The sequence below is a fragment of the Nyctibius grandis genome, chromosome 33, assembly GCF_013368605.1.
Source record: "Nyctibius grandis isolate bNycGra1 chromosome 33, bNycGra1.pri, whole genome shotgun sequence".
Lineage (NCBI taxonomy): Eukaryota > Metazoa > Chordata > Aves > Nyctibiiformes > Nyctibiidae > Nyctibius > Nyctibius grandis.
In genome coordinates, this window is record NC_090690.1 from 1,428,724 (window position 1) to 1,443,110 (window position 14,387).

Genomic DNA, 14,387 nt, shown 5'->3' on the forward strand with positions numbered 1-14,387 from the left:
ACAATAAAGACATGCAGACTAACGTAGCCTTTACATCTCAAGCCACAAACCCTGTCCCCTTCTCAGTGCAAACCTGTTGAGTGGAGCAGAGGAGAACGAGCTCTTACCCTGGAGCCCATCTTGGTGCGAGGAGCTGGGTGCTGCTGCGGGAGGTGGTGTGGTCTGCAGCCGCTGCTCCTGCAGGGTTTATGATTGCCTTTTATCAGGAGAGGATATGAGTGTCCCTCTTCCATGGAGATTTAATTGGAACCTCAAACAAGTTTCATTCAGCCCTGCAGCTCCCTCTGCGTCAGAGCAGGATGGTGGGGTGGGCTGAGGGGGACGGGGAGGAGAGAGGCAGGAGTGTTTATCTGCACCCGCTCTCCAGGCTTTCATCAAGGCTTATCTCTGTCTGAGCACCTTAACTCTTGCCTGGGTATGAGCACACCGTACTGCACAGTCCTCTCCTCCTTGGGGAAGCCTGCTCTGCCCCGCCGGCGGGTAGTTATGAGTGGCAGCGAATGGGTTCATCACTGGGAGGCACGACTGGCGTCGCTAGACAGCCCTGGGAAATGCATTTTAAAAATACGTGATAGTCTAGGTCTTGGACTGCTCTCCAGTGGCTGATGGCCGTTCTCTTGCTGCCTAATGCTGCTTGTCCTTGGCACAGCCGCCCTCCTTCCAACTGTGACTCCATGTTACATGTCCCGGGGTGAAACCAAGCAGATTTCACTGATGAGACCTGCAGCATCCCAGGGGCTGATGGTTAACTCCAAAACTCAGGGAGCAAACGCCGTTGAAAATGTGATCACTTTTCTTCCACCATTTCTGTTTGCTTAAACTTTTGACACTTTGCTCCGTGATTTCTTTTTTAAACCAAAACTGATACTATCATTCATTCAGGGTACAGAGATTTACCACAGAGAGAGAAAACAAATCCTAAATATATCCACCTTTTCTCTGTTGGTGTGTAAATCTGCCATTGAGGCCATTTATCTGGCTTCTGCATGGCCAAAAACTATTGCCAATAACATGAGATGAGAACATCCTACCAAGGAATTCCCTGGGTGTGCATTAGAGCTGAAGTTGAAGCCTTTAAATATGTTTCATGAGCTGAGAGTTGAATGGCTGGGCCTGGAAATGTCTTGCTAAATATCTGCAGAGTAGGCAGAGGATGAGCAGTGCAGCACTACCATCTACTGAGGGAGCTCAGAATTGCTCAGCTGCACTTTGGGCTCAGGAGAGAAAATAATTCAGATTCTCCTTCAGGTGAGGAGTGGCACGTGGAGACAGTTGTTATTATTATTATTATTATTATTATTTTCTTCTTTTGTAGGCCCCAAGGTCAGGACACCATCTCATTTGGCACCCCTAGGCAGCTGAAGGAGATTGCAGTGTTGTGCCACTTGTTTTGCAGAGATGATGGGAAAGATTACTCAGATGTGCTTTGGAAGCGTTTCCATGTGTCTGTCACATTTTTCCAGGCACTTCTCTCCAAGATATATTTTTTTTTAACCATTATGATTGTTTGCCGTGAATTTTTCTTTCAATAACCCTATGGAAAAAGAATGACTACAATTTGCTTCCTGGCCAGACTGAGGTAGTAAAGTATAGTGAACATTTCTGATGTAATGAAAAGTATAAGAGAATTTATGGGCTGTCTTGACGGGGGGCCTGAAAAAATCGCTGATAGCAGACCTCACGCCGGCTCCGCGGGCTGGTTGGAATTCCAGTGAATTCGGTTGACAGCGAGGTTGGCTCGGCGAGGCTGCTCTCTGCTGCTGACGCACCTCGAAGGTGCGGTGAAACCCATCTGCTGTGCGGCGCGGGCGCCCATGTACCAGCACAATGCAGCGTTTTAAAAGCAGCGTGAGACAATTGGCTTATCGACACTGCCAGCCTGGGGTCGGGTGAGCATGGCAGTGTAAGCAGAGATTGCAGCAGGACCCCGTAAAACCGTACTTCTCTTTCAACTCACTCCCTGCTGGTATTTCCTTTCCCAGAAGGTTTCTGTTGCCCAGCGCAGGATCCGCTGCCCTGGTGTTGGCCGCTGCCTGTTGCCTTCTGCTCTCCAGTGGGCGAATTTGCGTCATCCTGTCAAATGCTATTTTATTGTTAGTCCACAGGGGAGATTTTTCTCATCCTGTGAGACCTGTAAAAACTGAATAAAACCGTTTACAACACAAAACAGTCTGTTTTGAGCAATTGGAGTTTGCATCCCTGGGCCACCTTTTCATCAGGCGTTGAGTGCAGGTGGAAGCAGTTGGCACAGAGGTGCCACGTGACCCTCGAGGTGCCATTCAGCGAGTCCTGCTGGTCGGTGTTTTGTTAAGTCCTTTTGGCTATTAACAAATGGGACAGCTCGGTAATGTGCTCAAGGTCACGCTGCATTAGGAGGAGAGCTGAAACCTGGCCAGAGCCTTCCAGTTTTGTTTTTAATCCATTCGATGATGTTGTCCCTTTGTCTGGGGATTATTTATTGTGCTTACTCCCTCCTTAGCCAAACAGTTTCTTGTGCGATTGTTTAGTTTTTTTCCATCAGTCTCACCAATCCTTGGTACTTTGTTGCTCCTCCAAACAAGCACAGAATTGCCAATATCTCTTTGAAGACATATTCCCCCAAAATATTTCAAGTTTTAACATAGAAGGAGATAGAATATTGGTTTATAACACCAAATAATTCTATCTCACTGCTAAGCAGGGAGGAGAACAAACCTTTAAAATTTAACATGTATGAAGAGATACATAACCCATAACGAAACAGAAGGCTGACAGACTAATGGTTTCCTGGAAAAAGGTGTTTACAAATAACCTGCTATATTTTTTTTTTTATTAAATTAAAGGTTTAGAGGGTAAGTCAGCTCTCATTCTGACCTTTGAACAATTGTACCAGTCAGCCCTTGATGTTTGTTGAGTACGTGGCGTCAGTGCAAGTGGGGTGTTCCCATTGACAGCTGTGTGTCATTGCCAGAGCTTTTCTTTTACAGCAGAATTACACCTTTTCTTGTCTTCTCAGCCATTTAACCTTTCTATCCATTCATTAACTAATTAGCTAGCTTGCTTGTTTGCTTACTTGCTTCCTTCTTTCCTTCCTTTTTTCCTTTTCCTCCCCCCTTCTTCCTTTTCACTTTTTCTCTTTTTCTTTTTCTATTTTTCTATTTTTCCCTCTTTCTCTTTCCCTTTCTCTTTATATCTCTCTCTTTCTCTTTCTGTCCTTTTCTTTTACTTTTTTCCTTTTCCTTTTCCTTTTCCTTTTCCTTTTCCTTTTCCTTTTCCTTTTCCTTTTCCCCTTTTCCCCTTTTCCCCTTTTCCCCTTTTCCCCTTTTCCTTTTCCTTTTCCTTTTCCTTTTCCTTTTCCTTTTCCCTTTCCTTTTCCTTTTCCTTTTCCCTTTTCCTTTTCCCCTTTTCCTTTTCCTTTTCCCTTTCCTCTTCCTTTCCCCTTCCCCTTCCCCTTCCCCTTCCCCTTCCCCTTTCCTTTTCCTTTTCCCTTTCCTCTTCCTTTCCCCTTCCCCTTCCCCTTCCCCTTCCCCTTCCCCTTCCCTTTCCCTTTCCCTTTCCCTTTCCCCTTTCCCCTTTCCCCTTTCCCCTTTCCCCTTTCCCTTTTCCGCCCCCCCAGCACCCCGGCCAGCTCCCGCCCCCCTCAGCACCCCGGACAGCTCCTCCCCCCGCCCCGTAGGGGCCGCTCCCGGCGGGCGGGGCCCTGCGCGGCGGCGCTATATCAGCGCATGCGCGGCGGCGCGCGGGGCCGGGTGGCGGAGAAGATGGCGGCGGTGCGGGCCGTGCGCGGGCTGGTGAACGGCGCCGGGCCCGGCGGGCCGCGGGAGCAGGCGGCGGCCCTCACCCGCGACTACCTGTCCCAGCCGCGCCTCAGTGAGTGCGGGGCCCGGGGCGGGCGGCGGGCGGGCTCCCCGGGGCGCCTCGGAGGCGCTGCAGAGGCTGGGCCCGGCTCGGGGGCGAGCGCCCGCCCGCTGGGCCGCACGCAGGCCGGGCTGCCCCCGAGCCCGGCTGCTCCTTCGGGCTGGGCCGCGGGTGCGCGGGGGTTGCCGGAGGGCTGCAGGGCGCTGTCGGGCTCGAGCAGGGCTTTGCATTGCACCGGGTGCTGCGGTGGGGCTTGTCACGGCTCCCGCTGGAGCCACGAGCCTGTTCCCTGCCGGGTAACACCGGCCATTCCAGTGTCCTTCGTGGAAAAACTTACGCTTTTAGCAGGAACTGCAAATTACTGTAAATTGTCGGGCGTGGTGTGGATTGTGTTCCTTTAAAATGAAGTTGAGAAATCTGATGAAAAAGGGGAAATACAATAGCCTTGTGAAAACCCCTTTATTGCAGTGTAGGAGGGGGAAGTCAGAGTTGTTTGAAGGTGCATTTTTTTCTGGCCTTTTTTTATTTTACCTAGGTAGTAATTACACAAGTGACTTTACCTGTACACCTAAATAGCATGAGTGCATACAAGGTGGTAACCAAGGAGCTTCTCTGTGATGGTTTCTTTGAAAAGTCGGTCTGGTTTGAAAGCCAAATCGATCATGACGATTCCCGTCCCTACCCAAATCTGCTGCTCTGCTTTACTCTGGGGTGGAGGCTTCTGTCAAGGCGGGAGCCAAGGTGACATCGATTCATGTTTTTCCATGTAGATTTTGGCTTTTGCCCAAACTGACATCGCTTGGAAACTGGATATGAAGAACATTTCAGTTGCTTTTGATTTGTTATAAAACTGGTTGATCTCAATGGAAACAGGAATTTTGAGTCAGTGGCACGCTGGTTTCAAGGGGAATTGATGCTAAGGAAATATTGTGGACAAAGCAAGCAGTGTAAGCCCTTTCCAGTTGATTGAGGAAGAAATGCTCATGAGTCAGTCATGAGATGAAATGCTTTGCTCAAGATAATGTTTTCCATTTCTTGCAGACAGTGCGCTGCAAACACTTGCAGTCTGAGCAGAGTCCTCTTCGTACCGCAATGTCTGTGTAATTCTCCTTGCTTGGGTGAAAGGAGCAGCCCGTCCCGTGCTTTTGATTAAGGTCGAGTCAGGGACATGTGTCTTGTCTCAGGGTCTTTAGCAAGATTTTGACAAGAGTAAAACTGAGGAACAGGAGTTCCAGCTTTAGACCATCTTATACACCCAGTAACCCTCAAACCTTACCTAACGCAATTTTGGTTATTGCCATTTAAGAGATAATATTGCAACAGTTCAAACTGCTTGTTTAAGTGTAAATACCGCGTTGTTGACAGTCTACACAACCTGTGGTAAGTGTGCCAGGCCTGGGCAGGCTGAAGTGGCGAAGCCAGACGAGTTCCTGTGGCCTGGTGCTGGTGGAATTTGTGATGTTTCGTAGTACCATGTGTGCCTGTTTCCTCTGCCGTGTAGCGTGACCAGGGATGCGTACCGGTGTCTTTCCTGCTCTGCGAATGGCTCCACTTGCTCATTTTTCCCTCCCAGGGATAAGTGATTAACAGTCACCCTCTTGGTCACTGCTCCTTGTGACCCTGATACAGCTTTGACTCAATGTGACTTTTAGCTGTGGATCAAGTGATGCTGGGCTTTAACTGGGATACTGATGTCTCTTTAGAGCAACACGAGAGGACTATCTACTCTGTTTTCACAGCTTTCCTACTGAGCTGATAAGAGTTTTGAATTCTGGTACCTCAGAAGCTGTATGTAGTGCTAATACTTGAGCTGCTGATGTTTAAGAGATGAGCCGGCTAGCTGTGGCCTTCTATCAGGTGTCAATCCTTAAGTTAAGCCAGGATAACCCAAGAGTAGGAGGAGTTTAGCTAAACTGAAATTCAGCCTTCTACAGTACAGTGCATTGACCTTTTCGTGGGAGACAGGAAAGGTGTTGTGAGGTTTCCTCTTAGCAGTGTGCCAAAAACCAGAACTTACTGTAGAAGCTCTGCTGATCAGCTTTTGAGAGGGAGATCTGCTTGCTTTGCTAGGTATGGGCTTGCACATGGGCTGTTTCAGTGTCATGGACCAGGACATTTCTGTGGTTTAAAAAAAAAAAAAAGCCTAGAAGTTGAGTATTAATATCAAGAACTTCTCACCATTTGTTGGACATAAATTGTAGTGGCACCTTCTTTATCATAAATCACAGACGTAATTATCTCTGCTTTTTAAAGATCTTGCAGCTGTGTATTTTTCTTAGCTTAAAATGTCCACTCTGTATTGTATTGGTGTTTCTGGTGGCATTTGCACTGTCCCTGGATATAGACTTGGAGTTAATTTCTGTGACAGGCAAAAAAATGGCAATATCAGGTATCTTAATGTTACCTCAGGTGCTTTGCAAGAAGCAGCGAAAAGTACCCACCACACAATTCAGTACCTAATCCTTCTTGTAGGGTTCATACTAAACATAGAAGCGGTACAGAGGTGAGCCCAAAATCTGTAAACCTGAGACTGGTGATAGGAGTGAAACTTGGAAGACTTTATGTAGGATGTTTCTGCTGTTCTGAGGAAGTACCTGACTTGTGGCTTGCTTTTTTTCAGCTTATAAAACCGTGTCGGGTGTGAATGGTCCCCTGGTTATCTTGGATCAAGTGAAGGTAAAGATTCAGATTATTAATGAATGAAGCTTTCTGAGGGAGAGTTTACAAGAAAAGCTGCGAGAGGTTAAATCCAGTGTGTTGTGAAATTCCTGGGTCCACTGAGGAATTTTAATGCAAGATATGTTTCTGTCTGCTGAGATAAATGAGAATACACGAATTGTGGTGAGGCTGAGGAGAGTTGTCTGTGTCCTGGAAGAAAGGGGGAGTAGCTGAGACTGGTGGGGGAAAGAGAGGAAACATTGTTTCAGTTTAACCAAAATCCCCCAAATGTTGTCTAAACATGAATGTGGAAATCTACATATTCACTTTGTTCTTGACCTTTTTGTTACCAAAGCATGAGTGCTCTCTAAGAGGGAACTATAAACAGTTTTGGCTTGGTTTCACATTACTGGTAAGTTACTGTTGAAGGCAAACAACTGGTGCTATGCACAGGCAAAAGCCAGCTTTTTCTTACTGTCAGGCATCGTGGCTTTCCGTTAGTATGTCAGGACTACTCAGGTTTTTAGAAGAGGTTCTGTGAGGTCTTTCTGCAGCCTGCAACTCTTGAGCAAATGTTGTATAGTCCTTGTAAAAATGGCTTTAGCCTGATAAATTTTAATTGTATTAGAATGAGTTTTGTTCTGATGATGAAATTATTTTTAAAAAAAATTAGTAGTTGCTAAGCTTAAGCTTACTTGAAACTGGTAACATTAGTTTTGTGACTCTTCTTCTGGATTTTAATCTTTTCCACCATCTTCAGTTTCCTAGGTACGCAGAGATTGTCCACTTAACTCTTCCTGATGGCACAAGAAGAAGTGGGCAGGTGCTGGAAGTAAGCGGCTCCAAAGCTGTGGTTCAGGTACGATTAGGGACAGGAGTGTCTCCTGTTGCAACAGAAGAGTATTTAATTGATCAGCTTCTATCTGAGCCATGTCAGAGATGTCTTGTGATATGTTCTTTTGGTACTGTAAATTTTAAAAAAAATCACTGACTTATTCCAAGTGCAAGTGGCATGAATAATTTTAGAAGACTGAAAACTGGAGTACAGTGCCATTTTTTTATTTGCATCCCCCCCTAGATTTCTTTGCTGCTAGATTAAAGGAATCCTACTGTAATTCTACAGTATTAGGTTCAAGATCAGCTCCTGTGCTATGTGGGTTCAGGTATTTCTTCGAAGCAGCTGTTTCTTGTTAATATTAATTCTTCTTATCTGAAGAACTTTACCCTGTTGGCAAAGGGAAATACTTGAGCTCAAAGGAATGGCGCCGGGTTTGTTAGTTGCTGCTGATACACTTCATGAATTCTGTTTAAAGGAGGTTTTTATGTGATGTTTTGTACTAGTGAGCTGTTCTTGAAATCCTTTGCTTGCAGAGGAGCCCCTTGCTTTTCTGCCCGGTGGCTGATCAAGTTCTCAAGCTGGGAAGCAGCATTCTGGTATGTTATTTTGTAAAGTAACCATAGTTACTCCTTTCTCCTGTGTTTTTTTTTTCTTCTGGTATTATTTACAGGTATTTGAAGGAACTTCAGGTATTGATGCTAAGAAAACATCTTGTGAGTTTACTGGGGATATTCTTCGAACCCCTGTCTCTGAGGATATGCTTGGTAAGTACTTGCATCTTGCTTTGAAGAATGATCAAACTTACCACACACTAACTTATTTTCACAGTAACTTAATTTTATTGCTTTTTCTTGTAGGCAGAGTATTTAATGGATCAGGAAAACCGATAGACAGAGGCCCCATTGTTTTGGCTGAAGATTTCCTTGACATAATGGGTATGTTCTTAGTCCATTTCTGGTATGGAGTTAAAGACAAATCTGGTGTTTCTGATTTCTGAATGTTACCATAGTTTTGGTTTTGAATATAGGATCTAACTGTTAGGGGGAGTTTAATCTTATTTTTAAGTATGTGTGTGGCATTAAACTCAAATCAAATTTACACAAGCGCAGGACGATGAGGTAGCAGAAAATAACTGGTTTCAGTAATGTTTGGAACCTGTTCTTTGAAGTATTTATAGACAATCTTAATTATACAGCCTCCAAAGATAAAAAGCTAATAACCTGACAGCCTTTGCTTGAAAGCACTCTTTACCATTTACATCGCCACAGAATGCCGGAGTCTTGGGATCTACAAAAGGCTCAGGTTGGACCAGGCGTGTCTAAAGACTTGTAGGTCTAACAGTGGGGTTTGCACCTTTTGACATGAGCCTTAGATCAGTGCTCAAGGTCAGTGCTTTACTTGATCAAGCTTCAAACATATACGTGGAATAACTTGTGTTCTCTTAAAAAAAAATAACAGGTCAGCCAATCAATCCCCAGTGTCGTATCTATCCAGAAGAAATGATTCAGACTGGCATCTCTGCTATAGATGGTATGAACAGCATTGCCAGGGGACAGAAAATCCCCATATTCTCAGCTGCTGGCTTGCCCCACAATGAGGTGAGGACTCAAAGCTACTCTCTAAACAGTTAGTGGCTTGCATTTCACTGGGCTTAAAAAGTAAGCTAAGTTAAATTCTGGTCTGTATAATAGCATCAAATATACAGACGGACTGAAACATTCTTTTCGCTAGATTGCAGCTCAGATCTGTCGCCAAGCTGGCTTGGTGAAGAAATCCAAAGATGTGATGGACTACAGTGAAGAAAACTTTGCCATCGTGTTTGCTGCTATGGGTGTAAGTCAGTATTATTGGAGAAAAATGATGCTTAGGTAATAAATAAGGCAATGCTGAGAGTGGCTGAACATTGTTTTTGAAAGTGTTCTAAGTAGGTCTTATATATATATATAACTAAACAGTGCTAAATTGGCTGGCTGAATGGCTGAAAGTCCCAAATGGCCACAAGTACTGTAACAAAGCATGTCTGATCAGGATAAAGTATCTGAAACTTAATTTCTAGCCTAGAAGTAACTCATTCCATTTGGAACGTAGGGGAGTCTTCATGATACAGAGAGCTTTGCTTATGGATTAGTTATGAGGTGCTTAGACCTTCACAGGATGCAAAGTGTAGTACGTGAAAATCTGGTCTGGCACTGATGCCTTAATATTGTGATTTAGGTGAACATGGAAACTGCTCGGTTCTTCAAAACAGACTTTGAAGAAAACGGGTCCATGGACAATGTGTGTCTGTTCCTGAATTTGGCCAATGATCCAACGTAAGTAGTTACACTGTGATGGTTGGGAAAAGGCTGAGAGGAACAAGTAAACTGGAAGCTGAAGCCTCACTGGTGTCCTGCCAGCTGTCACTTATGTTGGCATGTTGCAGCAGAGTTGAATATGAAGTGCTGGTACTCCAGTTGGTGCAGTAGCGGATTTTCACAGGATTTAAGTATTTGTAGCTTTGGACTGTTACCTTGCAGCATTAAAGCACTTGTCATAAATAAAGCCGTACTGTTCCGTTTCAGCATCGAACGCATTATCACGCCTCGTCTAGCTCTAACAACAGCAGAGTTCTTGGCATATCAGTGTGAGAAGCACGTGTTGGTCATTCTGACAGATATGAGCTCCTATGCTGAAGCTCTGCGAGAGGTATGCGTTTGTTAACTCACGTGCTGCGTGTTGGCAGAAAGGGTTTGTAGTATAAAGTGAGAATGGAAACTTCTGCTCAACCTGTTACAATTAGTATTCATTCCAATGTCCTTAAATAGCCAGCGAGGCTTTTAGTTACTCATTGATTGTCCAGGGTTGTGTTCAGCAGTCAAACAGCTATTGCTTGTGTGATAGCTGAACTTATCTGACTAGTGGCATTCAGCAGTTTGATGTTATAGTTTCTGATTTGCCTTGGCATCTTGTCTCATCATACGTGGTTGTGGTGACATACTTCTCTTAAGAGGGGTTTGTGTGGTTGTATTTTGGTATCACCTGCAGGAAGAAGTACTTCAAGTCACTAGTGTAGCTTAAGCAGGGGAGATAGCAAGTCTGTGTGAGTGATCTGACTTCTTGGAAACATTTTTCTGGATTGCCTCAGGTTTCAGCAGCTAGAGAGGAAGTGCCTGGCCGTCGTGGTTTCCCGGGTTACATGTACACTGACTTGTCTACTATATATGAGCGTGCTGGGCGTGTGGAAGGCAGAAATGGCTCCATTACTCAGATTCCTATTCTGACCATGCCCAATGATGGTGAGTTATTGTCAAATGTTTTTAATAACTAGCACTTTAAAGGTCTCCTTTAGAGCAAGCTGCCTTACTTTGGACACACAGCAAGACAAAAGGTCCTTTGGCCTTTTGGTTTCCATTTGGATATTGCAGTTCTTGGCTGCCTTCTCTGTCTATATTTCTAATAGAAATGCTTTGCCCATTTCAGACTTTAGGACTGTTCTCCAGCCCTCTGTCAGGAGTGCTTACAGCTCTAATCCTTGCACAAGAGCACTTAGTGATATATGGGGGTACTAACTGATAGTATTTTACTTTAGAAGTCATTTAACTGTAAAAAGCTGCTGCATCAGTGCTACAATGGATATAAAAGGTCTGAAAACTGTCAAACCATTTTTTTTTCCACAGATATTACTCATCCTATCCCTGACTTGACTGGATACATCACTGAGGGACAAATCTATGTGGATAGGCAGCTGCATAACAGGCAGGTGTGTACCACAGTGGTTAGAACAGATTGAAGGTTACTCTGCACTTTTTGAAGTATTAATGTTGAAATTCCTGGATGTCTTTTTTCCCTCCAGATTTACCCACCTATTAATGTCTTGCCCTCCTTGTCTCGACTGATGAAGTCAGCTATTGGAGAGGGTATGACCAGGAAGGATCACGCAGATGTATCCAACCAACTGGTATGTAAAAACTTCTTCAGAGAAGCAGAGGCATGTTTCGAATATACGTTTCCCTAAACAGCCTGTAAAGGGCATGCCAAACAGTTGCAATCCAGAGCACTTCGGAGGGGGATGTAAAGCTTTGAGTGTTTAGTGAGACCCTTTGGGTTTGAACAGAAATCATTACATGGATGATCGAGGTAAAAGCACTTCTGTTTCTCTCCCTTCTAGTACGCCTGCTATGCTATCGGCAAGGATGTCCAGGCTATGAAGGCTGTAGTTGGTGAGGAAGCTCTTACCTCAGACGATCTTCTTTATCTGGAGTTTCTGCAGAAGTTTGAGAAGAACTTCATTGCTCAGGGTGAGTGTCTGTTTCAAGAGCATCACAGCGTGTGTTAACACCTAGGAGGTCTTGTTCTTGGATCTCCCTGGTGGTGAGACACTTTTCCTGCCCTGTATTTCAGTCTGGGGTTGTTTTCCACAGGTCCTTATGAGAATCGCACTGTTTACGAGACCTTGGACATTGGATGGCAGCTTTTGCGAATCTTCCCCAAGGAGATGTTGAAGAGGATTCCTCAGGCAACACTGGCTGAATTCTATCCTCGAGACTCGACTGCAAAACACTAGGCACAGCTTCATCTCTAACTCCTTGCTCTGTGAAATGCTGTTTGTTTTCTTTATTCATGTGTTGGTGTTTACTTGTCGCCCTTACAATTAAAACCAAGAACAGGTGACATTTGTGCCAGTGTTCCAATGTACATTGATACCAGTTTTTAAAATATCCCTTCTTCCAAAGCCTGGATCTTCAGGAAAACATGTAGGCCAGCTCTTACCAATGTGCAATAGCTATCACAAGGCTTGTTTTTTGAATGGGACATTTTGTAGGCATTTCAAGGGAATGTCAGGATTGCCAGAGGTTGCAAATCTTTACTTTCATGGTTTAGAAAACGTGAAAGAGCAAATGTATTTTTTTTGTCCAAAGCATCTGCTCAGTCTGATCACACGCAGTAGCCGTGCTGCTGGTAGAACAGATGGCACTCTGCTGTCCTGCTGTTGTGCCTGAAGACCAGGCTGATGTGTGGGAAGCGTGGTACATGGCAACATACCTTTCTGAAAACTGCAGATCACTGGCTTTCAGCTATGGCTTAAGATTCTTAAAGGTGTGCATGAACTGAGGACACTGTGGGCACACTAGGTGCTTTTCCACTAGCAAAGGGGCTTTTCAGAGGTCACAGGCCAGGGGGTTGCTACCTGATGGTAGCATGAGATAAGGCTTAATTACTGAATTAAAGGGTTTAAATTGATATTTTCAGAGTAAGTTTCCTACTTTTTTTTTTTCCTTTGAATTCTGGAAATGCCAGAGACACAAACCAGCAGCTGAAGCGTTCTGAGATCAGTAGTGTTCCAGTGGGCAAAAATGTAGGTAACTCGAGGCTTTGTGCTGCTACTGAAGGGGATTATATGAGAAGTGAAAAAACTCTGATACCTGACACAGTCGTACTGGTGGGAGGTCAGCTTTTAAAGTATGTCTTGTACTAAACGATGCAACAGGAGAAAGCAACTTTGTGTGAATGGATATTTTGAATTCTGTCATAAAGCATGCTCTAGGCAGCACTGGGTCCTGAGTCCTGTTTGAAACTGTTGTGGTTTGCACTCCAGGCACAGATTTGGCTAGCCAGGAGAGCTCAGCATTCCCAAACACTGCAAACTTGGCTAGTCAATTCGGTGTTGTTTTTTCCAGATGGGTTTAGATGAGGCTCAGAGCCCAGTGCTGGCAGGCTTGCTTGCTTTTTTTCCAGGCTTAATGTAGTCTAAGCTCTGGTCTAGCTAACCAAAGCATGTTGCACCTCTCTAAACGCCTTCAGTGCTTGTCTAGGAAGGTGCTAACATGACTCGAACGATAGTGTATGAATTCCAGCACTCCCTGACGTCTCCTGTGTGCAGTTCTTTCTATGGTTTGTTCAGTGTTCTCTGTAACTTGGACGCAATAGCAACTTTATTCCAGTGCATTCCACCCTAAAGCTGTGTCAAGTCTATTTTTCTTGAGGTAGAGATGGGAGGTTGGAAGTGTTGGCATGAGAATACTTTAATGTAGAGAATATCTAAATAAATTAAATATGGAAGATGTTGAACAAAATGGAAGCTTTTGTGATTCTGTGGTTAAAGACTTCAGGACTTTCAGCAGTGGCTAAAATGTCCTTTGCCACTGGGGATCCTGTTTACATGAATGAAAGTACTTCATAATGTGCTGAAAAGACTTTTCCCTTCCTTTTCTAGGTGGGCAGTGAGGGCCACTTGAGCCACCCCCATGTTATTACTAGATAATTTGATAATTTGATTTTATTTACCATAAAATCAAATCCTGGTCACTTTTGTTGATCAGGATTTGTCCTTCACCTTGAGGACCAACCACTTTGTGCCGATGGAGTGGGTGGGTGGTGCAGTCGGGGCTCAGTAACGCAGGTTTTGGGAATGTGACTAAGAGGAGCAATTCCAAAGTCCGGTAAATTCCTGAAATCCTTCAGCAGGTGACGGGTTTTAGGGACAAAGGTTGAACAAGCATTCCTGAGGGTGGGTGAGTGCTGGGGAGCGAGGCAGCTCCCTCTCACGAGATACCTGCAAGCATCTGCATATGGATCACATGGCTCCTGAAATGTGCAAGTGTCACAGAGCAAAGCAAAAGGATTTTGCAATCACAAAAATATTCATGGCAATTAAGCTCCACTAACTTGCAGGGGAAAGACTGAGATGTTTTTAGTGGCTCAGGGCAGGCTGGTGAGCAGCTCCGACACCCAGGCAAGCGTCAATGATAGCGTGGCTGAGCCCGGCCAGACAAAGGTTGGGGTTGAATATAAAAAGTGAGGGTGGCTTTGTGCTGGGGATAAAATAGCTGTTGTCTGCAGCACAGGGGAGCTGCGTGCTCAGCCTGTGTCGCGGGGATGGAGCGTGGCAGCCACGCAGCGGCACTGCGTGCCCGAGAGGGGATGGAGCGAGCTGCTGCGTGTCAGCTCCTGACTCAGCCGTGTTACTGCAGCCCAGGACAGGGCTTTTCAGATCCTGTATCACCTGGAAATAGAATTCTTTAAAACTGAAATATTTAGACAGCAGTGCAAGAACTGCTTCAGAGATTACCAGACC

General features: G+C 44.9%; 1 protein-coding gene across 1 annotated transcript; it reads left to right on the forward strand.

Annotated features, from left to right (window-relative positions):
* Positions 1-3,733: 3,733 nt before the first annotated feature.
* ATP6V1B2 (ATPase H+ transporting V1 subunit B2) lies at positions 3,734-13,386 on the forward strand. The gene is made up of 14 exons (XM_068421337.1): positions 3,734-3,849; positions 6,458-6,513; positions 7,256-7,354; positions 8,004-8,097; positions 8,191-8,268; positions 8,792-8,931; positions 9,065-9,166; positions 9,548-9,645; positions 9,895-10,018; positions 10,458-10,608; positions 10,990-11,072; positions 11,166-11,270; positions 11,481-11,610; positions 11,734-13,386. Exons 1-14 carry the CDS (start codon positions 3,741-3,743, stop codon positions 11,874-11,876), a joined length of 1,512 nt encoding a protein of 503 aa, XP_068277438.1. The 5' UTR covers positions 3,734-3,740; the 3' UTR covers positions 11,877-13,386.
* The last annotated feature ends 1,001 nt before the right edge of the window (positions 13,387-14,387 follow it).

Excerpts from the sequence above, each read along its gene's own strand:
- ATP6V1B2 (XM_068421337.1), top strand. The coding sequence starts at position 3,741 with ATGGCGGCGGTGCGGGCCGTGCGCGGGCTGGTGAACGGCGCCGGGCCC. Across the intron at positions 8,932-9,064 it reads CTGGCTTGCCCCACAATGAG|ATTGCAGCTCAGATCTGTCG; the intron begins GTGAGGACTCAA and ends TCTTTTCGCTAG. Across the intron at positions 9,646-9,894 it reads AATTTGGCCAATGATCCAAC|CATCGAACGCATTATCACGC; the intron begins GTAAGTAGTTAC and ends GTTCCGTTTCAG.